The 20,934-nt window shown below is 35.3% G+C and overlaps 1 protein-coding gene across 2 annotated transcripts in view; it reads left to right on the forward strand.

The window, feature by feature from the left end:
- Positions 1-20,934, forward strand: part of SUPT3H (SPT3 homolog, SAGA and STAGA complex component) — a 393,577-nt gene that overhangs the window by 295,384 nt on the left and 77,259 nt on the right. For both annotated transcript variants that reach the window (XM_045573190.1, XM_045573189.1), the window contains exons 7-10: positions 1,177-1,252; positions 6,649-6,761; positions 7,547-7,654; positions 11,162-11,329. In XM_045573190.1, coding sequence (XP_045429146.1) covers positions 1,177-1,252; positions 6,649-6,761; positions 7,547-7,654; positions 11,162-11,329 — 465 coding nt within the window. The remainder of the gene's footprint in view (positions 1-1,176; positions 1,253-6,648; positions 6,762-7,546; positions 7,655-11,161; positions 11,330-20,934) is intronic.

The raw sequence follows: 20,934 nt of genomic DNA on the forward strand, positions 1-20,934 counted from the left end.
AACCCCATGTATATCTTTTCTGTACTGAGCCAAAACTAGTGTACCATTCCTCATCCCATCAACGGATATATCATTGGAGTTAAGGTGATCACTCCCCCTAATCAAATGAAATGAAAAACAGAATAATTTTAGTTTTAAAAGATATAAAAATATCCACAGACATTGTAAGTGGTATTTATGTACTCCAACAACTATGATAAAGAAAACTTGCTGAAAGTCCTTCCAAAGCAGAAAAGAAATTAAAATCTCAGGGAATTTTTTTCCTTTGCTGGCTAGAAATTCATTCCAAAAAGTACCAGCCTGTCTCATTTCAAAATGCTTCCCTTGCCAAGGAAGCGGAAGCGGTCGTATTCTTTCCCACCAAACTGTGGGGGAATTATAATTATCCTACCTCGTGTGGGACAATGAAGCAGCAAACATCTGCTCTACTGAATAAGAAACCCACGAGTGAAGCTATACCAAACTGTGAGTCATACCTGGACTTGGATGAAAGGATTTGTGTTGTGTTTACCTTTTTCTTTATTTTCTTTGCAATTTAAAATATGGATTTGTTAGCTCTGGCTCCATGTTCTAACTGAAGGGAAATCTATGGACCCCATTTGTTGACTCCTATTTAATATTTAAAAATCCCAGCTTCAGGGCAGATGGACCGTAATCATTAATAATTTTCCTATGTGACTGGTTATTGTCTTCTCACAGTTTTCTTTCTTTCTTTCTTTTCTTCTTTCTTTCATTTCTTCTTTCTCTCTCTCTCTCTCCCTCCCTCCCTCCCTCCCTCCCTCCCTCCCTCCCTCTCTCTCTCTCTCTTTCTCTCTCTCTCTCTCTCTCTCTCTCTCTCTCTCTCTCTTTCTTTCTTTTCCTTAATTAAAGAAGGGTATACTTTAGAAAATTTAGAAGTGCACAATCTGAGAAGTGAAGTCCTTTGGTTTCTTCTTCCACTATAATGGCAATAACAGATTAGTGGAAAATGGTATTTTATACTTTATTTCCAAAAGAAACAAGCTTCAAAACTGTTACTTTTAACTTTATGTGTCATGGTATTTTGGGCAGTGCTACTCTATTGCCAAGAGGAAGGCAAAGGACATGGAACTTCAATTCTAAGTTTTAGCTGTGAAAACATACAATAGTCCACTTGCTTTCAAAGTATTTTTGTGCCATTTTATTTTTATCTATTAGAGAGCAGAAAGACAAACTCGAATTATGGATTCAGCCCAATATGCAGAATTCTGTGAAAGTCGACAATTGAGTTTCTGTAAGTAAGCCTTTAACTTTACTTCATTATATGTTTAAGAGAGTGTGTGTTACAGATATAGCAAAGTATGACACAATCTGTTCCTTGGAAATTGGTGAATTTAATATATGCATAGTTATACCTGCTACAGAAACAGCCTCCGCATTGTTGGGGAGCCTATAAAAAATTTTACCCCACTTTACTGTTTTGCAATTAATAGTAGTAAGAGATTTTAAAGGGTCTGAGTAATACACAGAGAGCTATGTTAATTATTCACATAGGTTTTAGTCAGAAAAATTCCTTTGTCTTAATATTCCCATCTTTCATTTCAGTTTCTTAGTCATATTTACTCTACTGTTGCTGATTGTACTTGATCCATAATGGACTCTCTTGGTACAGTCATGACATTTAAAAGCCTTTCATACATATTAATAGACACCAAATTTTCCATTTATTTACGCATACTCATATTGCCACAGGACAGACCCATGGTCTCTTCCATCTTTGTCCCTGTTAGCCGAATTTCTTTATTTGTGCTCTTGTAATACTGACCTGGTGGTAAATTAGTCCTGTCCTGACAATGCACACAGGCAAGTACATTAAGGCCCATGATAAATAGGGGGCTCAATTGTGTAGCAAAACATCCTCCCAGTAACAGTTCAGTGATGACTAAGACCCTTGGGGTAAAGGTCAAAGAGTAAGTGTGATGAAAAGTCCAGTTAAAAATCTGACAAAGTAGCACATGACCCTGGTTTGAGGGATTATACACACAATGGTGTCTTTAAACAAAGTGCTATTATGTGGTCACAATAACAACGTATTTGAGTTGGAAAAAGAAAATGAGAGCTTCATTTATAGATCATAAAGTGCAAATAAATGACACATTTCAAATAGTGCCGCATGTAAATGTCAGTAAAATATAGGAAAACATGTTCTTGAAGATTTTTTTTCCTAACTAAATATACTTTGCAGTCTGACTAACAATTTGGCATCATACATCTGTGAAGCATTAAGTAAATGACACTTCAGATCATGGCAATTTCAGCAAATGAAAGGTTTTTGTATTGTAATTTTTAGGTTTAAAAATGGCATTCAAGTCTTTTATAAATATAAATCTCCAGTTTATAAAGTAACATTTAGTGCTATTGAACTATTTTTTAAAAACATATTTTAAATTTAATTCACTTAAAGGAACAGAAGTGCTATTTTCACATTAAAACATATAGTCATTGAAGTGTTCTAATACATTGTTTATTTGATAATTAGACTTTTAATGACTCCACTTTTTTTGTTTGTAATTGAATAATAGACTGTATCAGGTTAAAAGTTAATATATTTTCTTTCTTTACAAAATAATTATAGTATAAACAATACATTATGCTTAATTTTTTTTTTAATTTAAATAAGAGAGACTAGGGCCTTTAGAAATGTTTCTTTATATGTTACCCGCGGGTGCTTCATTATGAAACCTTAGTGGAAGAATCTGTTTTATATGCCACAGTGCTGTGGTTGGGAATGCTGAATCCAAGGGGCCAGCAAATTCAGAGCTGATACCCACACTGATGAGACTATTGGACACTGATAAACTACTGGGACACAGGAACTGTGATAGATATGTCCTCTTAAGTTGTTGATCATAGCATTCATGAATTGGGACTATTGCTGTGTTTTATCTTTTTTTCTCTCTCTTTAAAATATTGTTTGATTGATCTTAAGAGAGAAGAAGGGAAGGAGAGAGAGAAGGAAGGAGGGAGGGTCATTGATGTGAGAGAGAAACATAGATCTGTTGCCTGCTGCATGCAACATGGGTATGAGCCCTGATCGGGAATCAAACCTGCCACATTTTGGTGTACAGGACAATGCTGCAACCAACTGAGTCACACCGGCCAGGGTTACTGGTGCATTTTAAGATAACAAGTATATAACTATATAGACTGAGGTTAAGTTGTAGAATTGGGATACTGGTCAAATTCACTAGTCTTGTTTTATATTTATATGTCAATAGTTGTTTTCCTTAAAGTCTTTTAAAGTCTGATATTAATTTTAATTACAAAACTTTAATTCAGTTAAATCTTTCCCCAATTTCTTTCTTTTATCTTTTTGTTTAATATGTTGATTTTGTAAACAAATATCTAGGTTTTCTTTTTTAGACAATCTGAGGGTCTCTTTGTATTTTACTTGATTATTTTAATTCAGAAGTAATTATAATCTGGGTTTATATATGCTGTCTTGTTTTGTCTTTTAAATTTATACTGTGCTTTTTTATTTACTTTTCTTCCTTTTCTAAAACCATCTGTCAGCTGACTCCTGCATGCCCCCTACGGGGGATCGAGCCTGCAACCCAGCCATGTGCCCTGACTGGGGATTGAATTGGTGATCTCTTGGTTTATAGGTTGATACTCAGCCACTGAGCCATACCAGCTGGGCTTTTTCTCATATTGAAATGATAGTTTAGTTGGGTAGAAAATTATAGACTAGTAGTTATTTGTTAAAACATGATTCCATTGTCTTTTAGCCTGCATTGTTGGTAAAAATTTTATCTACTTATTCTATATTTTCCCTGACGGAGAAACTAAGAGAATGAAGATGTATTACTTTCAGGCCCTCTTGTATATGGGGAAATGTAAAGGCTAGCAATTGTAGTTGACCAATGAATATTTATAGAAGGAAAGAAAGAAAGAACCTCTACTATAAAAAATCCCAGGGAAAACCATGCCCTCTAAGGAAGACTTCTCGAGTAACTCAAAGAACAGTGATTTTAAAGAGATTAAAGTTGTAGGAGAATTTCCAGAGTGACCTAATCATTACAGAGGCTCTGTGGGAAGGATCAAGAATGAAAAGACAAGTGAGAAGGGATGAGCTCTAAATAATAGAATAGTACTCAGGGAGGAGAAAATGGAGAATTGGGAGAAAGTTGAGTTTTGCTAGTGATTTAGTGATAATTGATAAGAAAGATAAAAAAATATATGAGGACTAACTTCAAATTTTTATGTGAAATTATTATATAAGGTTGTCCAGCATGGCCTGAAAACCCAGGTAGTATGAGAAAGCTAATAATCCTAAGAACTTTTCAGGATTCTATTTAAATGTTGATCAGTGTCCAGGGTTGCCTTTTCTCCTCATATATTGAGAAGAGGGGTGAAGAAGAAGGAACTCATCCATTCTGATACCCCATCACTTCCTGATAGAAACAAACTATCATGACTCAGAGCACCTGTGCTTCCTTTTCTGGAACCAACAATAACCCGAGAGGGTCCATCTCTATGCACTTTTGCTCCGAGTGACAGGGAGGGAATTAGCTCAAAACATCTTATCTGCTGCTGGAATAGCAGTTACCCAAGTGGGTGTATGGGGCCCCTATGGCTATTTTATCTGTATAAAAAGGTTTGCAGCCTATTCTTCCATTGAAGAAATATCTTTCATTTGTTTTTTTGTTTATTCTTTTATTAATTTTTCCTAGAAATATTTATTGTGAGTTTGCTAATGCCAAGCACTGTTCTGGGTGCTGGGGATATAATGGTGGGCACACGATTCCATGTCCCTGTATTCTCAGTGCTTAAAATCTAGAGAGAAAAAGCTGTTGTTTAGGTGAACAGATCTGATGGAATACTAAGAACTATTCTTTCTCTCACTTTTTAAAATAAAATTTTTAGAGCATGTCACAAGATATATGTCTCTGTGTTTTGAACAATCTGTCAGAGGGAGAAATGAATAAGGTACATTTTATTGATCTTGCCAAATTGCTGCCTGTTAACTTCAGAAATATTCCGCATATGTTAAACAAGTGTTTGTGAGCTATTGCAGCTTACTAGTTAGATGGAATGTTGCATGTCAGAGAGTATTTGGAAGATTGGTTACTTTAGGGAGATAGCTTTAAGGGGGATTACCATAATTCTGCCACAGTTGACAACTTTGCATGTGTGCTTCGATAGCAGGAATTAAGGTCTTCTGTGATTTATTTAGGAAAAAACTCTTCTATATGTGGAATCCATGAAGACTGTATCTGTGAGGATCAAAACATCATGCTTTGAGTTACTGTTAAGTGTTTTATAGACCTGTGGGACCAGATTAATCAAAAGAGTAATTGTTGGGGTTTTTTAAAGATGATTATGTTATAGACATGATAAAGTCTTCATTATCAATCTTTTCTCTCTAGGATAATAGTTAAATTAGTAATATCTAGTGAAGGCCCTGTATCTAGTTAGACTCCGCTTAGCACTGTGGCACTTTAGCAAGGTTTTATGGAAGGTTCCCTGTGTACTTGATTGTTAGATATACTGAGAGATAGACCTATAGTGTTTGCCCACAAAGAACTTATAATATGGCTTGAGAAACTATAAGCAGACATGAAAAGATAGCTGGTAAGTGTTCAGTTAATGACTAGAGTGGGGAACTATATCTTTGGTCTGTGTGGGTAGGATTCATATGAATAAAGAATGATAGAAGGACAATCTATGGAGGGAAATGAAAAGGGTTAAACACAGAGAAATTATACTAAAGGCCAGGTGACATTTTCATAGGGAATAATATAAAGGCAGGTTGGATCAGTCCAGATGGTTTTAAGAGTCAGGTTTAAGAATTTGGACATCTTTGTAACAAGGAAAATATAACCACAGTATTTATTAGATCAGGCCAGATATCAGTTTATTCTATTTAATTCTAAATTCGCTACCTTAAGCCTATTCTAATAAGAGACATATGTTGAAAGGTATTATAAGTACAATTTCTGTACATTCCTTTTTTCATCACAGGTTTTTATTTTTCCTTGCAGATTCCCCCCCCTCCCTGCGACAATAATAAGTTAAAGTTATGGCAAGCAAGTAACTCTTCTGACTATTATTATAACATAAGCTACTGTTAACTGAAAACTTTCCGACATATTGGGAAAAGTGCAAAACATTAAGTGGGTTTGATTACTATGTTATCTATCATGAATACAAAATAAAGAACCCAATGCATGAGAAATTTCTTAAGGCTAGAATATGTAGATTAATAAAACTTTAAAAACATTATATATTGTATGCATTATCCTCCATATGCAATTTTTCAAGAGACATTTTTCACGTTGTGATAGTATTAAAATAGTTAAAGACCTAGCTGGTTTGGCACACTGGACATTGTATCGGCATGTGGACCAAAGGGTCCTGGGTTCGATTCTGGTTAAGGTCACATACCTTCGTTGCAGGCTCGGGAGGGTTGGGGGAGAGAGGAAGAAGGGTCATTTGGGAAGCAGCCAATCAATGTGTTTCTCTCACATAGATATTTCTCTTTGTCTTTTCCTCTCTTTCACCCTCTCTAAAAGGTCAATGGAAACATAACCTTAGGTGAGGATTTAAACCTCCCCCCCACACACACAAAAAAAAAAGCACTTCAAACATTTTCTATACTTGTTTTTGTTGTTGTTTTTTATTGGCTAGCCAAAAAAGCCTCCAAATTTCGGGACTGGTTGGACTGTAGCAGTATGGAGATAAAACCCGATGTTATGGCTATGGAAATTTTGGCATATTTAGCGTATGAAACTGTGGCACAGGTAAGAATTCTAATCTGTCATATCAGCCCTTATATGGCTGCTTTCTCCTTAACCCCGTCCATGATCAGTTCTTACTCCACCTGCTGCTCCACCAGGGATGAGAACTGCAATGAGTTATTCTGTGACAGTCTTATCATTTTCAGAGATTTAGTTCAATTGAGTTTCTTTGCATCTTCAGTTCTGTTGGTGTTTAGGGTAAAAGTAACTATTTCATGCAACTTTATTCCAACTAGAACTGAAACCTTACATAGTTTGTCTCAATATTGAATTCCAAGCACATATCTGCCATGTTTAGAGATTATTTTTGATCTTCAAATACTTTTCTAAATATGTTCAATCTACTTGAATGGGTGCAAAAAATCTGAGTCCTCTAACATGGTCTTTAGACCACAAGCATCTACATCTCCTTGGTTCTTGTTTAAAATGTAAATTTCTATATTACACCCCAGAGCAGTCCTAGTGTATTAGAGTATGAGGGCTTTGTATAATTTCAATATTGAAACTATTCTCTGAAAAGAAACATCTGCCTGAAGCCCGGAAATCTGTATTTTAAAATGATTGTTTAGTGATTCAGAAATAAAGTGTGTGACCCCATATCATTTCTGTTCAGGGGAAGTTTATATGCCAGTCAATGGAAGCATGTGCTCATGTCCACAGTACAGAATTTTAGGCGGACAGTATTCTCAATAACATTTGGAATGTACTGCTTTTTGGTTTGCCACTTCAGTGACATAGATGATTATTACAAGTTTTCTGACTTTGTTTCCATTGCTCTGATCTCCTAGTTAGTAGATCTGGCTCTTCTTGTGAGACAGGACATGGTAACCAAGGCGGGAGACCCATTCAGCCATGCCATTTCGGCGACCTTCATTCAGTATCACAGCTCTGCTGAGGTAAGTATCAAAAAATCTGTCTGACACTTCTATGGATTTTTTTCTCATGTCCAGTATTTATAAAAATAGTTATTTGGAAAAGATTATGTTGGGACTTGTGGCCTTTACTCAAAGAATCTTAAGGCAGTTAACATTCAAACAAATATTTATTGAGAACCTGCTATGTGCCTGGTCCTAACAACCACTTAATACTATGAACCTTTTCACCTTTTCCTTATTTAGCTTTCCCAGCCCTTCAATTAAAGAGAGATAGTTATAGGGCATTTCTCATTTCCATGGGAGATGAACCACTGGTTTTGGTAATTGAATAACGTTGAAAAAAGTTATTTATCTATTTGTGCCTCACAGATGAGAGGATTATTAGTCATGTAATGTTAATTCCTCACATTTGTTGATAATTTACATTCTAGTTATTGATCCATCTCTAAATATGGGTTTACAGAAACACAGCTCCATGTGTCCTTTGGTGTGGATTGGCCCTATCCTGTGAGGATCACATCTCTTCTGATCCAGTTTCTCTTCTGAGATCCCCACCTGTGGGGACTTAGTCTTCGGGCCAATTTTAAGGCTTTGTATAATTTCAATATAAAAAATATTCTCTGTAAAGCAGCCTGGGCCTAAAAACCAGAAATCTTATATCATCCAATAAGTAAATTCACTAATATTTGACCTTTTTTACTAGCAGTAAATTCATATAATTGAGTCTAAGAACCATAGAGAGGGCAGCACAGAGGTTAGGTTAACATCTACATGTATAATTGTAAAATACGTTGTAGATCAAGTTAGGTGAAACATATAACCTAAAAATAGATAAGCCCCTTTGATAATTTGATGAAAACTATAAGCCTTTTCCTCATAAACACATTTGCAGATTTTGTATACAATTTCAGGGTGTTCAAAGACCCTCTGAAACCATTCTATGAATCTAAGAGGTCTGGGAACACTCCCAAGTTTAAGTAACTCTGCTCTAAGATACCTAATAGATCCATGATTATATACCTCGTATGGCTATACAGCATATTATTACAGGCCAAAACTTTGACATCTTTTTATGCTCCTTAAAGTATCATATTGGCTTGGAATCTAAGTAGGAATTAAAATGTTTATACCTATTAAAAATACTTTTTTTCTTGGGAAAGGACATACATCATTATCAGTCAGCATACTTTTAAAGTCCCTAAAGATTACCCAGTTGATTAAACACTATTTGTTTATGTTACAAGCCCAAATTATGATGTCAAAGAACGCCTTTTAAAAGGTCTTTGGTACATGTTCTCTTTATGCATATGCGTACAAGTATGCTTTTCATTAACATCACACAAATTTGTTGTTAACATTTCTAATTGAAGAAATGTACAGTGAACATAACAAGCCTAGTTTTCTCTTAACATTCAAGGGATTGCTTGCATGGCTAGGAACGTTCTTTATTTCTCCCCTTTCTTGGTTCTCCAGGGTGGCCAAGCAGCCCTGGGCAACTGCTCAGCAACCACAGCCGCTGTTCCCAGCTCCCCAGCAGTTAGAAAAATGGTCTATGTGTGCTGGGTTCCTGGGCTCTCTGGGAGGTATGAGCAGTAGTTTCAGAAATCATCCTGACTAAATATGTTAGTTCAGCCCCAAACTCTCTTGCCTGCCAGACACCCATTAACCTATGTGACTGGTAGTCAGAATGAACATTCATGGGGACGGGAAGTATTCAGAGGCCGGTCACCTCACTAAACACAAAGAGAATGGCCACTCTTAAAGTCAGAGTCTTATTCATCACCTTTACAAATCAGCAACCAACAGCAAGGACCTGTTGGACTTAATCTCTTTGGGTACAAATGGAACTCTGGAGACTGATATGATCTCTGTTCAGAGAGGTAAAACAAACAAGGAAAGTAATGAGCAAGCAAACAAACACAGTTCAAGATAGCATATGCTAATTTCCAAATGGGGCATAGACAGTGTGAAGGTAAAAACCACTTCCTAATTACAATCAAAGAAGACTTCAAAGAGGAAGCTGAGTGTTGAAGGAGAGATAGGACTTGGATGAGACTGTACAAATGGGGAGAATACTCTGCCTCAGAGGCAGCATCAGTATAATTGTACAAGGAAAGAAAAATCTCTGATTAAAATATTCAAGGAAAGGATTCATTGGGAAGGGGTAGTAAAAGTCAGATTAGAAAATTAAGGCCTTAGACACTTAGTTATTAAGGAAGTGTTGAAGTTTTCTTAGTTAAAGCATCATGAGCTCAAATAGGTGTTTTTAGAAGATCCAAGTGGAGGTGCTATGTACAGTGGATTGGAATTGGAAATTTAAGGCATGAATTTAATATAAAATGTTTTCAATTTTAATGATTATCATTTCTTAAGCATTAAGTGTTATAAAGAACTGAGCTATTTAAGATTGGGTTTCTCATATTGATTTTGCAAGTTTAATATTAATTCAACTTAATTTTCTATATATTTTTTTCTAGCATATGGCTAATGCACAGGAAGCAATAATTTTTAGGAGCTATCTTGTTTTTCCTAAGAACAATTTATGCTAGATTAGCTTTACCCTTCCTAATTGATAATGTTTCTAGGCATGTAGATCAAAGAAACCAATATCTGAATTTCAGCAAAATATTTTGCAACATTTTAGCATAATTTTTTTTTTTTAATTATAGAGAAGTATAGGCAAGTAGATAGTATGGTTAGTATGTATGGTTGATGGGATGACACGTTATTAGTACCATATGTAAAAAAAGACAGAGACTTTTATTTACCTATAAATTTCTTAGGAGCCGATATTATGATTTACATTAAGGAAGCTTTCTTTGGTTTTAGTGTTTAGGCACCATCTTATAGGGTGGACGCTGACACACAGTGGAAGATGTCTAAGGAGAGTTAACAGGGAGTGAAGGAAGCTGAAAACATGTACCAGTGGTTGAAGGAACCTGAGATGTTTGGCCTGTAGAAAAGGCTGTGAAGTATAGTGGTTTTTAAATATTTGAAGTACTTCTAAATGGAAGAGAGAATAGACTGACAGTCATAGCCAATGGAACCAGATAGATAGGAGGGATTTCTGAAAGAAGGAAGGAATTAGATGTGGAAGGAGCTAGAGGTATCAACCATGACCCTGAGACACTGGGAGAGGGCTGGTCAACACTGATACAAAAAAATGTCTGAAAGGTGTCCAGTTTGGGAGGGGGACAAGTTTAGAGGTTCCTTTTGAAACATGTAAGTTTTAAATGTTAACAGAACTTTCAGGTAGAAATGTCTGTATCTGACAAAACCCACAGAAAATTTAGAAGCTGTATCTGAGGACTCCTTATTATATCTAAATGATTAGACAGATTATAAGTGAAGATATTTAGACATTTTAGGGGCAAGATAGAGGCACCATTTCTGTGAACATGATAATAATAAGTTGTATTTGTATATTTGTAAGCTTCAACTAGTGTTAAATTCATGAGATACTAAACAAAATCAAATGTTAGTAGAAGTCCTGGTCACTTGATTTCAAAGCCACATCTCTTTGGGCAGGGATCTTGCATGAAGTCCTACCCAGACTCCCCTGAGAATACACCTCCTCCTACACCAACAGCTCCATCCTCTGGACCACAGCATGCAGGGAAAGCCTCAGCAGGGTCCCTTGGGAATGGAAATGCTGGACAAGACTCAGCTAAAACCAAGCAAAGGAAAAGAAAAAAGGTCAGTGATTTTTTTTTTCCTCCTTCCTCCCCTCCAGAGAGGAGAAAGCCTTGTTGAGTTCTTTTCAGAGATAGGGAAAATGTGCTGTTTTTCTCATAATTCTTTTTTTTTTTTTTTTTTTTTTTTTTTTTTTTTTTTTTTTAGAGATCACTTTATTTTATTGATTTTTTACAGAGAGGAAGGGAGAGGGATAGAGAGCTAGAAACATCAATAAGAGAGAGACATTGATCAACTGCCTCCTGCACACCCTCCACTGGGGATGTGCCCACAACAAATGTACATGCCCTTAACCAGAATCGAACCTGGGACCTTTCAGTCCTCAGACCAACACTCTATCCACTGAGCCAAACCGGTTTTGGCTAATTTAAATTTTTAGAAGCGGCCAATTTATACTTAATCATACTTAATAACTTCTATTCAAACTTTAACAGCTTTCTTCTGGATAAAGCAAGATATTGAAAAATTTAACATTTTATTTTAAAATTTCAAACATACAAAAGTTGAAAGACTTGTATTATAGAATGAATACCATATATCTGCCATCTAGATTCTACAATTAACATTTTACTATATTTACTATGTTAACCATATATTTACATTTACTATATCTATTCATCTAATTGTTCCTTTATGTATCCATCAGTTTAATTTTTTTGATACATTGCAAAGACAGCTGCAGACATCAATGCATTTGATGCCTAAATGCTTCATTATGTATACTTTGTTTATGGTTCTTTTTTAAAGGTAAAACATAGACACAGTGAACCACTCAGTTCTTAAGTATGCCACTTGTTGAATTTTAACAAATATGTAAGACTATTGTTTTTTAAGCCCTTTCAAAGGTATAAAACAGTACCACTAATTCAGAAAGTTTCTTCATTCCTCATACCAGTCAATATTTGCCATCTTTCTCAAAAAGGGAATGAGTGGTCTGATATTTTCCATCACAGATAAGTTTTTTCTGTTCTTAACTTCATATAGTGTGTATATTTTTTGTGTGAAATTTCTTTCACTCAGGATATTTTTGAAATTTATATTTTTCAGTCGAAGTATAATGTATTTCTTTTTATTAATGAGTAATGTACCCTTGTATGAATATATCAGTCTACTCATTCTCATTTTGGTGAACATTTAGCTTGTTTCCAGTTTTTAAGGTATTATGAATAAACCTGTTATGAACATTGTGCAAGTCCTCATGGAAAAATGCCTTTTTTTTTTTCTCTTAGGTAAGTAACTATGAAAGAAATTACTGGGTCACAGAGTAGGTATATTTCAGTTTTTAAAGAAAAACTTTTTTTCCAAATGGTTCCATCATTTTTACCTCTACCAGTAATATCTGAGAGTTCCAGTTGCTACATGTGCTCATCCACATTTGGTGTTGTCATTGTTGTTACTTTTAACCCTTCTGTTTGAATTTGCATTTCTCATGTGAGTGATGATGTTGAGCATTTTTTTTTTTAATGTGTTGTTTGGTCATTCATACACATTCCTCAGGGAAGAGTCTCTTCAAATCCTTTACACAGGATTTTTGAGGATGAGTTTCTTTTTTTTATCAACTTGTAGAAGTTCTTTATATATCCTATGTAACAAGACTGTGTTGGTGTATATTGATGAGCAGAAGTTTTGAACTTCTGATGAAGTCTAATTTATCCAATTCTTTATTTTATGTTTATTGCTTTCTGTGTCCTAAGAAATCTTTACCTACTTCCAAACCATGATGATGTTCCTTTTGGAAACTTTATAGCTTAATTTTTATGTTTAGTTCTATTAATCAAGTCAGATTAACTTTTGCATATTGTACAAATTGAAGCCAACTTCACTTTTTCACATATGGATATCTAGTTATTGCGGAACCATTTGTTGAAGACACTTCTCTCCCATTGGATTGCTTTGGTAGCTTTGTTGATAATCCATGACTACCTATCGATGTGGATTTATTTCTAGATTTTCAATTTTGTTTCATTGATCTACTTATTAATCCTTTTGTCAGTTTCATCTTTCTTGATTTCTGTGGCTTTTTAATAAGACTCAAAGTTTGGTAGTGTAAGTCCTCAAACTTTACTTTTCAGGTTTAATGTGGATTTTCTGTGTCTTTTGCATGAATGTAAATTTAGAAACAACTTGTTAGTTTCTATCAAAAAGAATGAGAGAGAGAACGGGAGGGAGAGAGACAAAGGCAGGAAGGGAAAAGAGAAATAAAAGCCTAGTAGGATTTTGAAAGAGATAGAGAGCAAACAGACAGCTCTAGTGTTGGCAGGGACAGGCTATGAGGTGGTGTTGGGGGGTAGAGGGATTGAGCAAAAAAAAGAAGAGAGAACTCATGGATATGGACAGGACAACAGTGTGGTGTTTGCAAAGAGGAGACAAATGGGTGTAGGGGGAAGAGCATAGAGGGGATAAATGGTCATAGAGAAAATAAAATATAAAAGAATTGAAAGGGATTAGATTGAATGCTTATTCAGTTTGGGAATCTGACTGTCTCAATGATACCAAGTATGTATTATAATCCATGAATATGGCATATCTTCCCACTTATTTATATTTATAAAATCTCTCTTTTATAAATACTATTCATCCTGAATTTTATTATCTGATTAATGTAACCATTGCAGCCTAATGTTATACTATTTATATGGTACTAGATGCCTGGTGCACAAAATTCTGCACAGGTAGAGTCCCTAGGCCTGGCCAGTGATCAGGGCCAGTTAGGGCCTTCTGTCTGCCAGCTAACAGAAGGGGATGAAGCGGAATGAAGGGAGGCCCCAGTTGGCAGACAGAAGGCCCTAATGGTGGTCAGCACATGTCATAGCGAGCGATAGAACTCCCGGTCTCCCGGACAAACTCCCACAGGGACACTTTGCATATTAGCCTTTTAGATATGTTTTTCTATCCATTTCCTTTTATTATAGCTTTATCTTTAATATTTAAAATATATTTCTTGTAGACAATAAATAATTGAGTCTTTTTCTTATTTTTCTTTTGTGTATCTTTTTAATTATAGTCTTTAATTCCATGATATTTAATGAATTTATTGAAATGGTCAGATAGGGGTCAACTATTTTCCTCTTTTTTTTTTCTGCTTGTTCTCTCTGTTTCTCTTCCTCTATTTTTCTTTCCTGTCTTCTTTTAGGTTAATTGTGTCTTCTTTTAGAAATCTGTTTTAACTTATCTGCTGGTATCTTAGTGATGTCTCTTTGTATACATTCTTAAATTTTCAATGTACTTAGAATTCTTGTTGTGCTACTGTAGTCATGTAAAATATAAGACTATTTGTATAGTTCAATTACTTTACTCTTGCTCTTTAAACTATAATTGTCAAACAATTTAGATCTACATATGTTATAAACCACAATACCATTTTTTTTTTTGCCTTAAATATTCAAATGTATTTCAGGAAAACTAAGAGGAAAAAAGAGACCTTAACAACTACCATTTCCATTGTTTTTCATTTCTTTTTTATTATCAGAATTTTCTTCTTTTTTTAATATATTTTATTGATGTTTTACAGCAAGGAAGGGAGAGGGATGGAGAGTTAGAAATATCGATGAGAGAAAAACGTAGATCAGTTGCCTCTTGCACACCCCCCACTGGGATGTGCCCGCATTCGAGGACCATGCCCTTGACCAGAATCGAACCTGGGACCCTTGAATCTGCAGGCTGACACTCTAGCCACTGAGCCAAACCAATCAAGGCCAGAATTTTCTTCTGATATTGTTTGTTTGTTGTTGTTGTTGTTGTTGTTGTTATTGTTGTTCTACTAGATTTTATTTAGCATTTCTACTAATGGCTGGTAATGGTTTCTCTTAGTTTTCATCTTTTTGTAAATATCTTTATTTCTTTATTTCTGGAAAATGTTTTCACTGGGAAAAGAATTCTGGATTCGCAGTTTTATTTTCAGGCCTTTAATGCTATAATTCCACTGTTTTCTGGCATTTATTATGTTTAATGATGCCTATGGATTTTGTACTGCTTCTTTGTATGTAAGCTGTTATTTTCCTTTGGATGCTTTCAGGATTTTATCTTTAAATTTGTTTTCTAGCAGTTTGACCATGATATACATGGTTTGCTTTGTATTTGTCCTGATTAGAGTTCACTAAGCTTCTTCAATATTGATTTATGTCTTTAACCAATTTGGGGGAATTTTCAGTATTTATTTCTTCAGATATTTTTTCTGCCTTGTTCTTTCTATTCTTCACTTTTGAGACTCCAAGTCCATATTTGTTACTTTGATACTGTTCCACAGGTACCTGAGACTCTGTTTAATTTTTCTTTCAATCTTTTCTCTCTGTTCTTTAAGTTGGATAAATTCTATTGTTCTTGCATTGTGGGGGCCTGATGCGACAGGGGCCAGACATGTCAGGGATCTCCCTTTCCCGCATCCCACACGGAAAGAGAGATGAATGAACCGGTTCTAAGTGGAGGCAGCCAGGTATTGAGAAATATTAGAAATAAAGAGAGAAGACACAGAGATAAATTTTAAGCCAGGAGCTGGGTGGGCCATCATCCTGTCTGCTGGAGAGGCAGGAAGAAGACGATGACGGCCCCTCCCAGTGCATTTATTTTATATTCCCAATCCCAGGAAGTTATCACAACTTATTTGCATTCTTAAGTAGGCCCTAGCATGCCGGGTCCCACCCCTGCTGACACCTGGGCTGATATGAAGGCCAAGCTGACAACGTGTCCACCATCTTGGGGAAACATGTTCCTAGGGCATGGCTCTTTCTACCCCTTGAGTTCAGCTGACAATAATTAAAGAAAATTGCCCACGTGCCTTCCCAGGCAGCCCTCAACATTGCTTTATGTTCCTGGCTCTTCTGTTAGCTCCAATCTGCTGTTATATCCATCAAGTAATGTTTTATTTCTGATAGTTTTATATTTTCCATTTGAGTGTTTTATAGTTTTTGTTTATCTACCATTATGTTTTATTTGTCATTTATTACAAGTTTATTTTATATCCCTGAGCGAAGTTATATTAGCTGTTTTAAAATGCTTGTCTTCAGTGTGTGAAAGTCACACTTTCTTAGGTTGTTGCATGTTTAATAATTTTGAATTATATACTGGACATTGTGAGTAATACATTGTAGAGATTTCAGATTCTGCTATATTCCTAAAAAGAGAGTTCTCCTTGCTTGGTGTTAAGCAGACAGTTTACTAGATTCAGCTCTAAACTTCAAACTCCTCTTCCATGGCAGCAGCTAGAATCTCTCTTCATTTAGTTTTAGCAGGGTTTCTTAGATTCAGTATCATACAGTGTGAATATTTTTGAAAAAATTTTTCTCTTAAATATTTAAACATTTCACTCAAAATCTTGTTGCAAGTTATTAAATTGGATTAAATATTTTACTGTAAAAGATTTTTTACAGTAAAAGATTTCCTAAATGAAGTATTAGCCAAGTGCATATCTAAATTTTCCTAAATTCAAAATTATTGGCTTCAAAATGAATAATGTCTCACTTCAAAGTTATTCTTTATTTCTCTATTTAGTCATTCACATCTTTCTGCAGGTATACAGTTTTGCAATATTTTTACTCACTGGAAACTTTAGCTATGGTAGTACCATAGTAAAATTTATTCTACATAAAATAATAAAGCCTCTATGATATATCAGCTTTGTGTACTAGAAGCCAAGAGATTTTATGTATAGCCGTATTTTGATTTTATCATTATAATCTTGAGCACATCCCCTATCTTCATTCATCTATAAAAGGGAATAGGAGTTGGGAAAGTTTAGATTAGATGATATTTTTGTGTTCCTTCCAGATTTAATAATGTATAAATCCTTGAATTCAGTGATTCTCTCTTCTATACCCCTTAAATACCATTTCTACTTTTAATTTTTTTCATTAAAGAAACGTTTTTCCTAGTTATATAGAACTGCACTTTTAAAAATTAACATATCAATTTAAACTTATTTTATTATTAACTTTTTGGGGTGACATTGGTCAACATGATCATATAGGTTTCAGGTGTGAATTTTTATGTTATAAGATCAGTATATTTCACCGTGTGCCCACCACCCAATGTTGAATTGAATAAATTAACTACATTATATATTGTAACCTTTGAGCAAGGAATGGCCCACTTTCCTTTAAAAAGAAATCCTCTCGAAGCACAGAAATCTGAGGAGAAAGACATTCGCCTGGCCAGTCAGATTATATATCAACCTTTATGGTCAGTGAGTGACAGAAGTATTAGTAATAGTAGTACTAACCTTTCATTTGCTCTCATCTGAGATACGTGTTACTCCTTCAGAAGACTTAATATTTCAAGTGTAACAAAAGATCTAGCTACTGTTTGGGTGGGGAAAGAATAAGAGGCAATTATCTGAGATTCCATGTCTTTCTTAAACATTGATTACCCCGACAAGGGGCAGACTGAACAAGAATAGGATATTTTTCCTTGCCAACAACTTTTAAGTTGGAAAGAAAAGAGTCAGGACATTTGTAAGAGATCCAGGGGCAACAGAAATTTCAATACAATTTCTTGTACCACAAGTGAGCATTCAAAGTGCAAGAGATTTTATTCAGTGCAAGTCAGAAAGGACAATACTGAAATCCAGGAAATATATAGGACTCCAGCCTCCATTATGCAGCATCAACTTCTGGATAAAGGGACATAAATAGAAATGCAATGGAGGAATACAAGAATGGACTAGGAATGCACCCAAGAGGAAGAGGACCTGACTTATGAAGAACTTTACCAGTAGTTTGTACTTTATGCAAGGAAATAAAGAGTTCAGTCCCCACAGAGATTTTGGCAACCAGTATTTTGTCAAATATATGGGTTCAGTTTTGAAAATGTAAAGAGTATCCTAAAGTACGAGCACAACCTGAATAGGAAACATGAATTGATGCAAAAATTTAATACTCTATATGTATTTTCAGCATATATAAGATTTTTAAAATATTAGATAATATATATAAATGTAATGCTAGTTCTTCTGAAAACATTTTGAAGAACATTGCAAAAATGCTAGAGTCACTTATAAATTAAAAATTCTAAACTTGGTATGAATTTGGAATTTGAACAGGTTATAAGTACCTTGGTGAGAGACTGCATGTTGACAGAAATGTAAATATATTTGTTGAAGTGAAAACAATACTGGGAATAAACATTTGAGATTTAAAGGTTCCCTTCCAAAGAGTCCAGTGGACAAATCAGTATAATGTAGAAGTTTACATGGTAACTTTATGCTAATGTTTGCAGTTGCTTATATATAGTAGGTAAATCTGAAATTGGCAAAATGGAACATCCAAAGATGTTTTTCACACAATTCAATATTTTTATTTTTATAAAAATTAACTTCATCTTTTTGTTAGATCTATCAGGTTAATGAGTCTATAGGGGTAGGCAAAACAGTTGTGAGTACTCAAAGAGTTTATTCTTGTATTATTATTATTTATTAACTAGAGGCCTGATACATGAAATTTGTGCATGGGTAGGATCCCTAGGCCTGACCAGCGATCAGGGCCAATCTGTGAGGTGATGGGCAGGGCAATCCAGGGAGGCCCCGCTGGCACCCACCTTGGCCGGCCTGGCTCTGCCTACTTGCCAGCACTGCCACTTGCTGCCAGTTGCCTCCTTTGGTGGGACACCCACCTTGGCTGGCCTGGAGCCTGCAGGCTAGGGGCAGCTCCTGCATTGAGTGTCTGCCCCCTGGTGGTCATCATAGCAACTGGTCGTTCTGCCATTTGGTCAATTTGCATATTAGGCTTTTATTATATAGGATTATTGTGTTGTATATTTAAATTACAACTGCAAATCTACTTTTTCCCACTTCTGAATATTAGTTTTATTCACATTTTGGAACCAAATGAACTCTCAGAAGTGTCTTTGCCTTAATCAGGCACCTGATAATTGCATTATTCTAATAGAGTCCAACTGAAACAAAGTATTTGGAATAAGAATCGAGAAAGCACTCAATAAAAACCCTGTGCACTTTTATATCAGTGCCAAAGTGAGGGTTTAATCTGTGTTGTTATATAACTTAATCCATGTTATTGTGGGCATAGCAGATATGTTATTTAGAATATTGTTGGAATGAAATTGAGAAAGGTACCTTAGAGTAAATTTCTATTTGGCTATTTCAAATTTTGTGAAAATAGCAAAAATAACAAGATGTATTTTGCTTGAAATTTTAAGTCTTATTTTAGGTTCAGCTTGGATAATTAGCAAATGCTCTAGTTTTGTAGGAATTTTTAAATTATTTTACTAGTTTGTAAAGGATAAACAGTGAAACTTTTCTCCTCTAACCCCTGTCCTCCAACCACACATTAACCCTCCAAGAGTTAAGCACTGTTACTGAGTTTTGGTGTACCCTTGAAGTAATGCTCTATGCTTTTATGACTATATCATGTTTAGCTCCCCCCACCTTTTTTTTTTTAACAAGTTTTTTTAACATGGTACCACCTAGTTGTATATCTTGCATTGTTTCACACAGTAAATCTTAGAGATTGGATATGTTTGGAACTCAGTAGGAGTAAGAATCCAACTGCCTCATTCTTTTTGGTGGTTTCTGATTCATTGAATACATATAATTTACTTCAGTGTTTCCTCATTAATGAAGATTTAGTTCATCAATCCAGTGAAGATCCTTATATGTATATTATTTTATACTGCTCTGGTATATCTGTAGGATAAATTCTTATATGTGAGATTACTAGATCAAAAATAGTGCTATCACATGATCTCACTCACTTGTGGGTTATAATGAACAAAATAAACTGATGAACAAAAACAGATCTAGAGACAAAGAAGCATTGGTCAGATGCTCAAACCTCAGAGGGAAGGTAGGGGAGGGGAGGGGAGGGGTGAGGGGGGGAAATCAACCAAAGGACTTGTATGCATGCATATAAGCATAGTGATAGACACAGACAACAGGGGGTGAGGATGAGGGCAGGTCTGGGTGAGGGGGCATGAGGGACAATGGGGGGAATAAGGACACATTTGCAATACCTTAATCAATAAGGAAATAAAATGGAAAAAAATAGTTGTGCCTGTCATTTTGGTAAGATTTTTTTTTAAAATATATTTTTATTGATTTTAAAGAGAGAGGGAGAGAGAGATAGAAACATCAATGATGGGAGAGAATCATCAATCTGCTGCCTCCTGCATTCCCCCTACTGGAGATCCAACCTGCAACTTGAGCATGTACCCTAACCAAGAATCGAACTATCACCTTCTGGTTCATGGTTTGATGCTGAACCAGTGAGATACCCTGGCCGGGCTGATAAGATTTTGCCAAATTACTGTACATGGAGGTGGTATTAGTTATATCCTTATAAGGAATTATGAGAGTGGTAATTGTAGTAATTATCAGGGGGGAAAAATACTCTTCATTATGTGACTACAAATGATTTCTAGACCATATTTATAGTAATATACAAGCTACTGCTTCCTTCTCTTGATTCTTTAATGTTGATGATCTCACATCTGGTATCCAATGTCCTATAAAGCAATTACAGAAACTGAAGTGCAGAGATATTACATAACTTGACAGAGGTGGTAACTGACAGGATACAGACCCAAGTGGTTGGGAAGCTGGAGCCTGTGACTGAACCATGTCCCTTTTGCGCATTTAAAATTTTTCAATCGTATTATATACA

This window comes from Pipistrellus kuhlii, unplaced genomic scaffold (assembly GCF_014108245.1).
Source record: "Pipistrellus kuhlii isolate mPipKuh1 unplaced genomic scaffold, mPipKuh1.p scaffold_m20_p_5, whole genome shotgun sequence".
NCBI lineage: Eukaryota > Metazoa > Chordata > Mammalia > Chiroptera > Vespertilionidae > Pipistrellus > Pipistrellus kuhlii.